This window comes from Streptopelia decaocto (genome assembly GCF_964273445.1).
Source record: "Streptopelia decaocto genome assembly, contig: HAP1_SCAFFOLD_1016, whole genome shotgun sequence".
NCBI classification, from domain to species: domain Eukaryota; kingdom Metazoa; phylum Chordata; class Aves; order Columbiformes; family Columbidae; genus Streptopelia; species Streptopelia decaocto.
This window is the reverse complement of record NW_028115485.1, coordinates 32,586-45,634: the sequence shown is the minus strand read 5'-3', so window position 1 is coordinate 45,634 and position 13,049 is coordinate 32,586. Positions and strand designations below refer to the sequence as shown.

At 55.7% G+C, this 13,049-nt stretch overlaps 1 protein-coding gene across 1 annotated transcript; it reads left to right on the top strand.

Moving 5' to 3' along the window:
* Window positions 1-3,963: 3,963 nt before the first annotated feature.
* Window positions 3,964-6,134, top strand: LOC309452731 (la-related protein 6-like; the record flags this gene model as incomplete). The annotated part of the gene is given in 5 exon segments (XM_082077384.1): window positions 3,964-4,130; window positions 4,381-4,591; window positions 4,889-5,021; window positions 5,024-5,607; window positions 5,937-6,134. Coding segments are annotated over 5 exon segments (1,293 nt in total).
* Window positions 6,135-13,049: the final 6,915 nt, after the last annotated feature.

Below are 13,049 nucleotides of genomic sequence, written 5' to 3'. Positions count from 1 at the left end.
GTGTCTCTCATTCTCTGGACCACCACACAGCCCGGGGATGCCAGCAGCCCCTTCCCTTAGGGACTGCTGCATGGCAGGGTGCTGAGCTCTTTCATGGATTCTCTGAATTAGTTTCACTTGTTTTTCTTCACAGCTGATGAGAATTTTCTCTGTACAGCCCATCCAGGGTCCCTTGCCCTAGAGACTGGAGGTCGTAGGTGTGCTCTGCTTCCCCTAGCCCAGCTGTGGGGCCCAGGAACAGCTGCACTGTGTGTCCTTCTGCACTTGCCTGACTTTTTTTCCTCCAAAGCTCAGCTGTTTGCCCCTCTCCCACAGGCTCTAGTCCCTGGAGGCTCTGCACTCCAGGTGGAGCAGCAGCAGCTGGGTGTTACACAGTATCACAGTATCACAGTATGTTTGGGATTGGAAGGGACCTCAAAAGATCATCTAGTCCAATCCCCCTGCTGGAGCAGGAACGCCTAGGTGAGGTCGCACAGGAACATGTCCAGGCGGGTTTTGAATGTCTCCAGAGAAGGAGACTCCACCACTTCCCTGGGCAGCCTGTTCCAGTGTCTGTCACCCTCACTGAGAAGAAGTTTCTTCTCAAATTTAAGTGGAACCTCTTGTGTTCCAGCTTGATCCCATTACCCCTTGTCCTATCATTGTTTGCCACCGAGAAGAGCCTGGCTCCATCCCCATGGCACTCACCCTTTATATATTTATAAACATTAATAAGGTCCCCCCTTAGTCTCCTCTTCTCCAAACTAAAGAGACCCAGCTCCCTCAGCCTTTCTTCATAAGGGAGATGCTCCACTCCCTTAATCATCTTGGTTGCCCTACGCTGGACCCTCTCCAGCAGTTCCCTGTCCTTCTGGAACTGAGGGGCCCAGAACTGGACACAATATTCCAGATGTGGTCTCACCAGGGCAGAGTAGAGGGGAAGGAGGACCTCTCTCGATCTACTAACCACCCCCCTTGTAATACACCCCAGGATGCCATTGGCCTTCCTGGCCACAAAGGCACAGTGCTGGCTCATGGTCATCCTGTTGTCCACCAGGACCCCCAGGTCCCTTTCCCCTACACTGCTCTCTAATATGTAATCTCCCAACCTATACTGGAACCTGGGGTTGTTCCTGCCCAGATGCAGGACTCTACACTTGCCCTTGTTAAATTTCATCAGGTTATTCCCTGCCCAGCTCTCCAGCCTGTCCAGGTCTCTGATGGCAGCACAGCCCTCCGGCGTGTCAGCCACTCCTCCTAGCTTGGTGTCATCAGCAAACTTGCTGATAGTACACTCAATTCCCTCGTCCAAGTCGTTAATGAATATATTGAATAATATTGGCCCCAGCACTGACCCCTGAGGCACTCCACTAGATACTGGCCTCCAACTAGACTCCGCACCATTGACTACCACTCTCTGGCTTCTCTCCCTAAGCCAGTTTGCAACCCACCTCACTACTCTATTGTCTAGACCACACCTCCTCAACTTAGCTGTGAGGATGCTGTGGGAGACTGTGTCAAAGGCTTTACTGAAGTCAAGGTAGACAACATCCACCGCTCTGCCACCATCCATCCACCTTGTTACATTCTCATAAAAGGCTATGAGGTTGGTCAAGCATGACCTACCCTTGGTAAAGCCATGCTGACTGCCCCTAATAACCCTCTTATCCTTGATATGCCTTGAGATGGCACCAAGGACAAGCTGTTCCATTACTTTCCCAGGGACAGAGGTGAGGCTGACCGGTCTAGAGTTACCCGGGTCCTCCTTCTTGCCCTTTTTGAAGACTGGAGTGACATTTGCTTTCCTCCAATCCTCGGGCACCTCTCCCGTTTCACAATACTTGGCAAAGATGATGGAGAGCGGTCTAGCAATGACTTCAGCCAGCTCCCTCAGCACCCACGGGTGCATCCCATCTGGACCCATGGATTTATGGATGTCCAGACTATTTAATTGCTCCCTAACCCAGTCCTCATCGACTAAAGCAAACTCCTCCATTGACCTGGCTTCATCCGGGGTCTCAGGGGTACGGGGCTCCCCAGGACAGCCTCCGGCAGAGTAGGCAGAGACAAAGAAGGCATTCAGTAATTCTGCCTTCTCTGTATCTTCTGCCACCAGGGCACCCACCCCATTCATCAGTGGGCCTACATTGCCTCTGGTATTAGTTTTATCTGCTATGTATTTGAAAACATTCTTTTTGCTGTCCTTGAGCCCTCTCGCCAGCTGTAATTCTAAGGAGGCCAATTTCTTCCCCAAAGGGCTCTGGGGCATTGGAACAGGCTGCCCAGGGCAGTGCTGGAATCACCATCCCTGGAGGGCTGGACAGACGGACAGGAGGTTCTCAGGACATGGGGCAGTGCCAGGACTGGGTTATGGTTGGACTCGATGATCTTGAGTGTCTCTGCCAACCAATATGATTCTGTGATTCCGTTCTCCAGTTCTCTTGTTGGCTGCTTGAGCTTTTTCACCCCCTGCTGTCATCAGGTCACACCAGGGTTGGACACGAGGAGCTGTGAAACCTGCGTTGCGGTGCTGGACGATTGTTGGTGGTGAGTACAGCGCTTGGGTCACCAGAGCTGTCCCTTCATCCTCCTTCAGCAGCACTCAAGCAGTTTGGAGGAAGCCAATCCTCAAGAACTCGCTGGGAAAGGCCAAGCCAGGAAAAAGGAAAGGTTGATTGCAGGAAAGGATGAAATATATATGCAGGGAGCACTAAGTCAGAAAAGGCTTCCCACGGATGCGCGAGCGAGACGCCCTGGAGCTGTGCAGCACTGTGCGAGGAGGACAGCCCATCCAATGGACCAAATTCCCGGCTAAACCTGAATAGCAAGAAACGGGTATCAAATGCTCAGGCCTGTTCAAGGATTGTTGTGGTCCCATTTCTTCTTTAGTCACTAAAAGGTGTCGGGCGGATGCTGCAGCACTGGGGGGAGATGCAGGGTCTGGTCTGATTGAAGCGGTTTTGGCCGGGGATCCGGTGCGTGCAGGGAGGTGCATTCACTGCAAAACGGCGGCTGTTTTTGGGGGTGAGACCAGAATCCATGGAGTGGGAGATGGGGCTGCAAGAAGCATCTTGTAATATTGCTTCCAGACTGATTGTGGAGGATGGGAGCAGGACACAGGGACGTGACCAGCGACGGGTCCTTCCTGCTGGTAGAGCTCAGGAGGGGGAAGGTGTAGCCTCAGCCTCTCCCTCTGCACCCTTTTTCGCTCTCCCTCTGCATTGTGCCCAGTCGCGCAGGGGTGGCTGGACCAGCCTGAGCCTCTTCCTTCAGATGCCAAGTCTCAGGGCCCAAACAAGGGGGTTATTTCCCCCTGGGGGGCTCAGCAGCACCTCCTGACCCTGAGCAAGAGGTGGTGGGTGAACCATCCCTGAGACATCCCAGGCCAGGCTGGACGGGCTCTGAGCACCCTGAGCTGGTGAAGATGTCCCTGCTCATGGCAGGGTGGCACTGGGGAGCTGGGAAAGTCTCAACCCAAATCATTCTATGATTTTCACTTCACAGCAGCAGTTCACTGTTGTGCCGGTGCCGATAGCTCTGTCTCTGCCCCTCCACCTGCTCTGGGTCACCGCAGGCCGGCCCGGCTGCTCCCAGGCTCAGCTGGGGCTGTTTAACCCTGACAGGTCTCACCTGGAGCCTGGTGGGTCCATAAGCACCCACTGGGCTCTTTGTGGGCAGCTCCCCTTATAAACCAGCAGCCTGCTTGTGCTGAGGGCTTTTTCTTTCTTTCTTTTTTCCCCCTTTCTTTTTCACTTTGTCTTTCAGGACCCTCACCTTGGAGGTGGGGAGGGTTGGGCTTTGCTGCCTGTGGGTCTCTAGGATGTAGTATCAGGATTTTCTACCCTTCCCAGCACTGCCAAGCAGGTAAGGACACAGCAATGAGCTGCTTCTGCTCCCCCATGGCTGGGCTGGGCTCGGGGGCTCTGCAGTCAGGAGGTGTCCCAGCCCTGTCCTCCTCCTGTTTGCCATCCCGGATGAAGGACAATGTCTTCACGTAGCTCTGGAGTGGCCCTGGGGCTTGGTTCCCAGCCCAGCTGCAGCAACTCTCTGATAGCGCAAAGAAACTCTGTCCTGGCGCTGAACGTCCGTGCGTCCCGGAGCCGCTCGCTCACCCTGCTCAGCCGCGAGGGATTCGGCAAAGGCTTCAGCGGGTACGTGGCTGTTGGGGTGTGCACGGGGTCTCACCTCGTGTTTGTCCCCAAGGGAACGTGTCTCCTCTCTGGGATGGGTTTAGATTCACGGTCTCAGCACCGGGAGCCTTGCAGGGCACAGGCTGCTTTCCCCTGTGTTCAGGGCAGAGCTGGAGTCCCTGCTGTCCCTACTGCCCTTGTGGCTGAGACTGGGCAGTGCTGACATCCCAAAGGCCACCAGCTCACGCCTGTGTCCCCGCTGCTCTGCCAGGAGCTTCTGCAACGTGAGCGATGTGTTGGGGGCTGATCTGTTGGACCGCAGCTGCTCCATCCCCGACCCACAGCTGGTCCGGAGGATCGTGTCCCAGGTGGAGTTCTACCTTTCCGATGAGAACCTGGCCAAGGACGCTTTCCTGCTGAAACACGTCCAGAAGAACAAGATGGGCTTTGTCAGCATCAAACTGCTGACGTCCTTCAAGAAGGTAGGTGGTTTCCGGTGCCGGCCAGCGGGGCTGGGAAGCGGCCTTCATGTGGAGGGTGTCCGTGTGTCTGGGTGTCCTCTCTGCTTCTGCTGGGGTGTATGGGGAGGTCCAGGTTGCCATTTCCAGAGCCCATTGGGAACGTTCTCCTGCAAACCCCAAAGATGCTCATGTGGCATGGGGACGTTGCTTTGCTGTGGTTTCAGGTTGATGGGGTCGCAGCCTGCCCGGACAGCAGGCTTAGGGTGGTCCCTGCCTGAGACGCTCATGGGGACGTGGTGACCCCCGTCTCTTCCACGGGTGAAATACCTGACGCGCGACTGGCGGCTCACGCTCTACGCCCTGCGGTTCTCGGAGCTGCTGGAGGTGAATGAGGAGGGCACCAAAGTGAGGCGGCGTGTCCCCATCCCCGAGTCCCTGCTCAGCATCCCCCCAGCAAACTGCTGCTGGCCTGGGAGCTGCTGCCCCGCGAGCAGGACGTGCTGTTGCCGCTGCAGAAGAACTTCCTGGAGACCATCACGAGGATGTTCGGCCCCTTTGGCGCCATCGCCTCCATCCGCATCCTGCGCCCGGGCCGCAAGCTGCCCTCGGCTGTGCGCAAATACGCGTCGCGCTTCCCCGAGCTGCTGAGCCGGTGCTGCGCGCTGGTGGAGTACGAGAGCCCGGCGAGCGCCCGCAGAGCCCTGGAGGAGCTCGGCCGCCCGGGCGGCCGGAGCATCAGGGTGGTCCCGCTCAGCGGGAAGGGCTCCAAGAAGAAACCGGAGGCGGTGGAGGAGCTGGTGGATCAGCTGGGTTGGAAAGCGCAGGCGACAGCCGTGACATTCCCCTACGGCCTCGATGGCTCCCTGCTCGGCAGCGCTCAGGAGCTGAAAGGTGCCTCAGCGTTGCCATCGCTCCTCCTGACCAAGGAGCCCTCGGAACCCACCTGGCCCAGCAGTGACTTCAATCCCAGCGACTGGAGCGACACCTTCACCGGATCGCTCCTCTGCAGCGACCTCTGCCCTCCCTTCGACGCCAACGTGGGCAGCGGCAGCTGCTCCAGCCCGAGAGCCCCCGCGGTGCCTGGGGCAGCGGGGCGCCCGCCGGGGCCCCCTGGGCCGGCAGCTCCTCTCGGGATCCCAAACCCCGCCCTGGGATCCCCCCAGAAACAACCGGGGTGTCCGAGCTCCTCGGGCTCTGCGACGGGGTCCTGCCCCTGCCCCGCGGCCACAATGGCACCGGCGGCTTCTCCAGCACATCGGGAGGGGAGAGCTCGTCCTGCAGCGCTGAGGCTTCTCTACATTTGGGTTTGGGGATTCTTTTTTCTCCTTTTCTCTGTGCCCCCCCAGAGCTGTGGTGGGTGCTGCAGCTGCTCCAGGGACCCGAGTTTTGGGCCAGGATGAAGCTCGGGGTGCTGAGCGGCAGCGGGGGCTGCACCGGCACCAGCGTCCGGGATGGGGACTCAGTGCACCTGCTGCCGGCCGGACCCGCGGAGCTGGGTCGCCGGGTGCTCCATGGGCCCCAGGTTGTGGAGCTGGGGTGGGAAATGAGCAATAAAGGGAGATGAGATTTCCAGGCAATTTCTGGCCAGTGTAGTGATAGTTTGGTTGGTTGCAGGACCAGGGAGGGGAAAAACAGCTGCCCAAGGTGCAGCCAGACAAGGGCAGGAGGGTCCCTGCCCTGCAGCGCCTCCCTCGCCATTCTGGGGTGATTTGGGGTTATTTTGCTGCAGCAGGGAAGCAAAGCTGGGTCTGTGGTTCCCAGTGCCCCTTCACCCCACCCCACACAGGCATAGAGCAGATCCAGAAAAACAGCATTTAATTGAAAGCGAAAAAGAAAAAAGGTCCCATGAAAGCCACGCCAGCCCCCCTCCCCCCTAATGCAGCATCCCGCCCTCCCAAACCCCTCCAGACCCCCCCCAATGTAGCATCTTATGCTCCCTAACCCCTCCAGACCCCCCCAATGTAGCATCGTATCCTCCCTAACCCCTCCAGACCCCCCAATGTAGCATCGTATCCTCCCTAACCCCTCCAGACCCCCCCAATGTAGCATCGTATCCTCCCTAACCCCTCCAGACCCCCCCAATGTAGCATCGTATCCTCCCTAACCCCTCCAGACCCCCCCAATGTAGCATCGTATCCTCCCTAACCCCTCCAGACCCCCCCAATGCAGCATCGTATCCTCCGTAACCCCTCCAGACCCCCTCAATGTAGCATCGTATCCTCCCTAACCCCTCCAGACCCCCCCAATGTAGCATCGTATCCTCCCTAACCCCTCCAGACCCCCCCAATGTAGCATCGTATCCTCCCTAACCCCTCCACCCGCCTCCCTAATGCAGTATCCTGTCCTCCCTAACCCCTCCACCACCCTCCCCCCACCCCGAACCCCATCCCCTGCTCATGTTCTAATCCCCCCCTCCCACGCCCGTCCCACGCTTGCTGGGGGGCTCAGATTCGGGGCTTTGTCCCCGTTCGTGGCCCCGTTTGCAGCCCCGCTGCTCTGCTGGGGCAGCCTGGGACTGCGGCTGCTCCACGTCTGCCCTGCGCTTGGTGGGGGGCTCAGACTCAGGGCTGTGCCCCCGTTTTTGGCTCCGCGTGCGGCCCCGCTGCTCTGCCGGGGCAGCCTGTGGCAGCTCCACTGTTGTGCTGCGCTTGCTGGGCGGCTCGGGGCTCTGCCCCCGCTCGGGGCTCCTTTTGCGCCCCAGCTGCTCGTTGGTCGTTGGCAGGTGCTGGGGCAGCGCCAGTGAGCTGGAGTCCCGCTGGGGCACGGCGGCCATGGTGACACCGGGCTCATCGCGCCTCGGGACATTCCGCTTCAGGGCATCTTTTTGAGGGCTCTTCTTGGGGTCCCCAGGGGCTTTGTTGCTGGGGGCAGCCGAGCAGCTGGGGTGGACATGGCCGCCCGGGGTTGTCCCCGCAGCGGTGGCCGTGTCGGAGATGCTGAGTCGTGCAAATTGCATCTCCAGGTTTCGGATGGCAATGGGCAGCACCGGAGTGACTGCGGCCACCGCTGTGCCCTGGTGGTTGTACCATTGTATGCGGAAGACACGCGGGTCGAAGCAGCACCCACATGGTGCCCTCAGCAGCCCTGTGAGGGGGAGAGGGAGTTGTCATGGGCTGGGGGGACCCTCCATGGGCTGGTCCCCATCACCAATGTCCCCTGGGTCTGCTGGTGGCCGGGACATCCCCATGGGGTGAGCTGCTGTGCAGGGAACGGGGCTGCAAAGCGGGAGGAGACTCGGTTCTGGGAGGGGAAACGGGAGAGATGGCCCCGGGTACTGGGGAAATGCTCAGAAAACAGGATTTTCTGGGCACACATGACCCAGGGCAGGGGTGGTGGGTGCTGGGAGTGCCCGGGGTCGGGGATGGCGAAGGGGCCGAAGGTGCCGGGGTGTCCGAGCAGACGGGGAGCCAGGGGTGCCGCACCTGCTGGTGGGGCCTGGGGGGGCGCCCGGGCTGCAGGGCTGCGCTGCTGCTGCATGGTTGGTGGGCGCAGCGGGGCTGAGCCTGCAAGAGAGACAGGAGCCATGGCCGGCGCTCGCCTCCGCTCTTGCCCCCATGAGCGTCCTGGGCTGCAGGGGTCACGGTGGGTTCCTACCTGCGGGAAAGAAGTTTTGGGGGAGCACAGACGGCTGTAGTAGCTGCAGGACCAGGGGAACGCGGGAGCTGTTCGCTCGGAGCACCGTGGTCGCTCTGACCATTGGTAACTAAGGACTCTTTGGGGTGTCCCAGGAAGGAATGTTGGGGCTCCCCGTGTTCCGCCCCAGCCCAAGAGCCTCCCCAGCTCCCCCTGGGCAGGGAAAGGGTTCAGGGGGTTCGGTGGGTGGTGGGTACAAATGCTTTTTGCTTCAAATATTATTTTCCCGGGGGAAAAGGAACAAGTCGATGCAGCCGAGCTGTGTGTGGGGACCAAGCTGCACCTTGTGCCACACAGTGAACACGTTTGTGACCATTGCCTGTGTTTCTGTGCAGTGATAGTGAACACGTTTGTGACCATTGCCTGTGCTTCTGTGCGCTGCAGTGATAGTGAACACGTTTGTGACCATTGCCTGTGTTTCTGTGCAGTGATAGTGAACACGTTTGTGACCATTGCCTGTGTTTCTGTGCGCTGCAGTGATAGTGAACACGTTTGTGACCATTGCCTGTGTTTCTGTGCAGTGATAGTGAACACGTTTGTGACCATTGCCTGCGTTTCTGTGCAGTGATAGTGAACACGTTTGTGACCATTGCCTGTGTTTCTGTGCAGTGATAGTGAACACGTTTGTGACCATTGCCTGTGTTTCTGTGCGCTGCAGTGATAGTGAACACGTTTGTGACCATTGCCTGTGTTTCTGTGCGCTGCAGTGATAGTGAACACGTTTGTGACCATTGCCTGTGTTTCTGTGCGCTGCAGTGATAGTGAACACGTTTGTGACCATTGCCTGCGTTTCTGTGCGCTGCAGTGATAGTGAACACGTTTGTGACCATTGCCTGTGCTTCTGTGCGCTGGAGTGATAGTGAACACGTTTGTGACCATTGCCTGCGTTTCTGTGCGCTGCAGTGATAGTGAACACGTTTGTGACCATTGCCTGTGTTTCTGTGCAGTGATAGTGAACACGTTTGTGACCATTGCCTGTGTTTCTGTGCGCTGCAGTGATAGTGAACACGTTTGTGACCATTGCCTGTGTTTCTGTGCAGTGATAGTGAACACGTTTGTGACCATTGCCTGTGCTTCTGTGCGCTGCAGTGATAGTGAACACGTTTGTGACCATTGCCTGTGTTTCTGTGCGCTGCAGTGATAGTGAACACGTTTGTGACCATTGCCTGTGTTTCTGTGCAGTGATAGTGAACACGTTTGTGACCATTGCCTGTGTTTCTGTGCAGTGATAGTGAACACGTTTGTGACCATTGCCTGTGCTTCTGTGCGCTGCAGTGATAGTGAACACGTTTGTGACCATTGCCTGTGTTTCTGTGCAGTGATAGTGAACACGTTTGTGACCATTGCCTGTGTTTCTGTGCGCTGCAGTGATAGTGAACACGTTTGTGACCATTGCCTGTGTTTCTGTGCGCTGCAGTGATAGTGAACACGTTTGTGACCATTCCGTGCGTTTCTGTGCGCTGCAGTGATAGTGAACACGTTTGTGACCATTGCCTGCGTTTCTGTGCAGTGATAGTGAACACGTTTGTGACCATTGCCTGTGTTTCTGTGCGCTGCAGTGATAGTGAACACGTTTGTGACCATTCCGTGCGTTTCTGTGCGCTGCAGTGATAGTGAACACGTTTGTGACCATTGCCTGCGTTTCTGTGCAGTGATAGTGAACACGTTTGTGACCATTGCCTGCGTTTCTGTGCACTGCAGTGATAGTGAACACGTTTGTGACCATTGGCTGCGTTTCTGTGCGCTGCAGTGATAGTGAACACGTTTGTGACCATTGCCTGTGCTTCTGTGCAGTGATAGTGAACACGTTTGTGACCATTGCCTGTGTTTCTGTGCGCTGCAGTGATAGTGAACACGTTTGTGACCATTGCCTGCGTTTCTGTGCGCTGCAGTGATAGTGAACACGTTTGTGACCATTGCCTGCGTTTCTGTGCAGTGATAGTGAACACGTTTGTGACCATTGCCTGCGTTTCTGTGCAGTGATAGTGAACACGTTTGTGACCATTGCCTGTGCTTCTGTGCAGTGATAGTGAACACGTTTGTGACCATTGCCTGTGCTTCTGTGCGCTGCAGTGATAGTGAACACGTTTGTGACCATTGCCTGTGCTTCTGTGCAGTGATAGTGAACACGTTTGTGACCATTGCCTGTGCTTCTGTGCGCTGCAGTGATAGTGAACACGTTTGTGACCATTGCCTGTGCTTCTGTGCGCTGCAGTGATAGTGAACACGTTTGTGACCATTGCCTGTGTTTCTGTGCGCTGCAGTGATAGTGAACACGTTTGTGACCATTGCCTGCGTTTCTGTGCGCTGCAGTGATAGTGAACACGTTTGTGACCATTGCCTGCGTTTCTGTGCGCTGCAGTGATAGTGAACACGTTTGTGACCATTGCCTGTGTTTCTGTGCGCTGCAGTGATAGTGAACACGTTTGTGACCATTGCCTGTGTTTCTGTGCGCTGCAGTGATAGTGAACACGTTTGTGACCATTGCCTGTGCTTCTGTGCAGTGATAGTGAACACGTTTGTGACCATTGCCTGTGTTTCTGTGCAGTGATAGTGAACACGTTTGTGACCATTGCCTGTGTTTCTGTGCGCTGCAGTGATAGTGAACACGTTTGTGACCATTGCCTGTGTTTCTGTGCGCTGCAGTGATAGTGAACACGTTTGTGACCATTGCCTGTGTTTCTGTGCGCTGCAGTGATAGTGAACACGTTTGTGACCATTGCCTGTGTTTCTGTGCGCTGCAGTGATAGTGAACACGTTTGTGACCATTGCCTGTGCTTCTGTGCGCTGCAGTGATAGTGAACACGTTTGTGACCATTGCCTGCGTTTCTGTGCGCTGCAGTGATAGTGAACACGTTTGTGACCATTGCCTGCGTTTCTGTGCGCTGCAGTGATAGTGAACACGTTTGTGACCATTGCCTGCGTTTCTGTGCGCTGCAGTGATAGTGAACACGTTTGTGACCATTGCCTGCGTTTCTGTGCGCTGCAGTGATAGTGAACACGTTTGTGACCGTTGCCTGCGTTTCTGTGCGCTGCAGTGATAGTGAACACGTTTGTGACCATTGCCTGTGCTTCTGTGCGCTGCAGTGATAGTGAACACGTTTGTGACCATTGCCTGTGTTTCTGTGCAGTGATAGTGAACACGTTTGTGACCATTCCGTGCATTTCTGTGCGCTGCAGTGATAGTGAACACGTTTGTGACCATTGCCTGTGTTTCTGTGCAGTGATAGTGAACACGTTTGTGACCATTGCCTGTGCTTCTGTGCGCTGCAGTGATAGTGAACACGTTTGTGACCATTGCCTGTGCTTCTGTGCGCTGCAGTGATAGTGAACACGTTTGTGACCATTGCCTGTGTTTCTGTGCAGTGATAGTGAACACGTTTGTGACCATTCCGTGCGTTTCTGTGCGCTGCAGTGATAGTGAACATGTTTGTGACCATTGCCTGTGTTTCTGTGCGCTGCAGTGATAGTGAACACGTTTGTGACCATTGCCTGCGTTTCTGTGCAGTGATAGTGAACACGTTTGTGACCATTGCCTGTGTTTCTGTGCAGTGATAGTGAACACGTTTGTGACCATTGCCTGTGTTTCTGTGCGCTGCAGTGATAGTGAACACGTTTGTGACCATTGCCTGTGTTTCTGTGCGCTGCAGTGATAGTGAACACGTTTGTGACCATTGCCTGTGTTTCTGTGCAGTGATAGTGAACACGTTTGTGACCATTGCCTGCGTTTCTGTGCGCTGCAGTGATAGTGAACACGTTTGTGACCATTGCCTGTGTTTCTGTGCGCTGCAGTGATAGTGAACACGTTTGTGACCATTCCGTGCGTTTCTGTGCGCTGCAGTGATAGTGAACACGTTTGTGACCATTGCCTGTGTTTCTGTGCGCTGCAGTGATAGTGAACACGTTTGTGACCATTGCCTGTGCTTCTGTGCGCTGCAGTGATAGTGAACACGTTTGTGACCATTGCCTGTGTTTCTGTGCGCTGCAGTGATAGTGAACACGTTTGTGACCATTGCCTGCGTTTCTGTGCGCTGCAGTGATAGTGAACACGTTTGTGACCATTGCCTGCGTTTCTGTGCAGTGATAGTGAACACGTTTGTGACCATTGCCTGTGTTTCTGTGCGCTGCAGTGATAGTGAACACGTTTGTGACCATTGCCTGTGTTTCTGTGCACTGCAGTGATAGTGAACACGTTTGTGACCATTGCCTGTGTTTCTGTGCAGTGATAGTGAACACGTTTGTGACCATTGCCTGTGTTTCTGTGCAGTGATAGTGAACACGTTTGTGACCATTGCCTGTGCTTCTGTGCGCTGGAGTGATAGTGAACACGTTTGTGACCATTGCCTGTGCTTCTGTGCGCTGCAGTGATAGTGAACACGTTTGTGACCATTGCCTGTGTTTCTGTGCGCTGCAGTGATAGTGAACACGTTTGTGACCATTGCCTGCGTTTCTGTGCAGTGATAGTGAACACGTTTGTGACCATTGCCTGCGTTTCTGTGCAGTGATAGTGAACACGTTTGTGACCATTGCCTGCGTTTCTGTGCAGTGATAGTGAACACGTTTGTGACCATTGCCTGTGTTTCTGTGCGCTGCAGTGATAGTGAACACGTTTGTGACCATTGCCTGCGTTTCTGTGCGCTGCAGTGATAGTGAACACGTTTGTGACCATTGCCTGTGTTTCTGTGCGCTGCAGTGATAGTGAACACGTTTGTGACCATTGCCTGTGTTTCTGTGCGCTGCAGTGATAGTGAACACGTTTGTGACCATTGCCTGTGCTTCTGTGCGCTGCAGTGATAGTGAACACGTTTGTGACCATTGCCTGCGTTTCTGTGCAGTGATAGTGAAC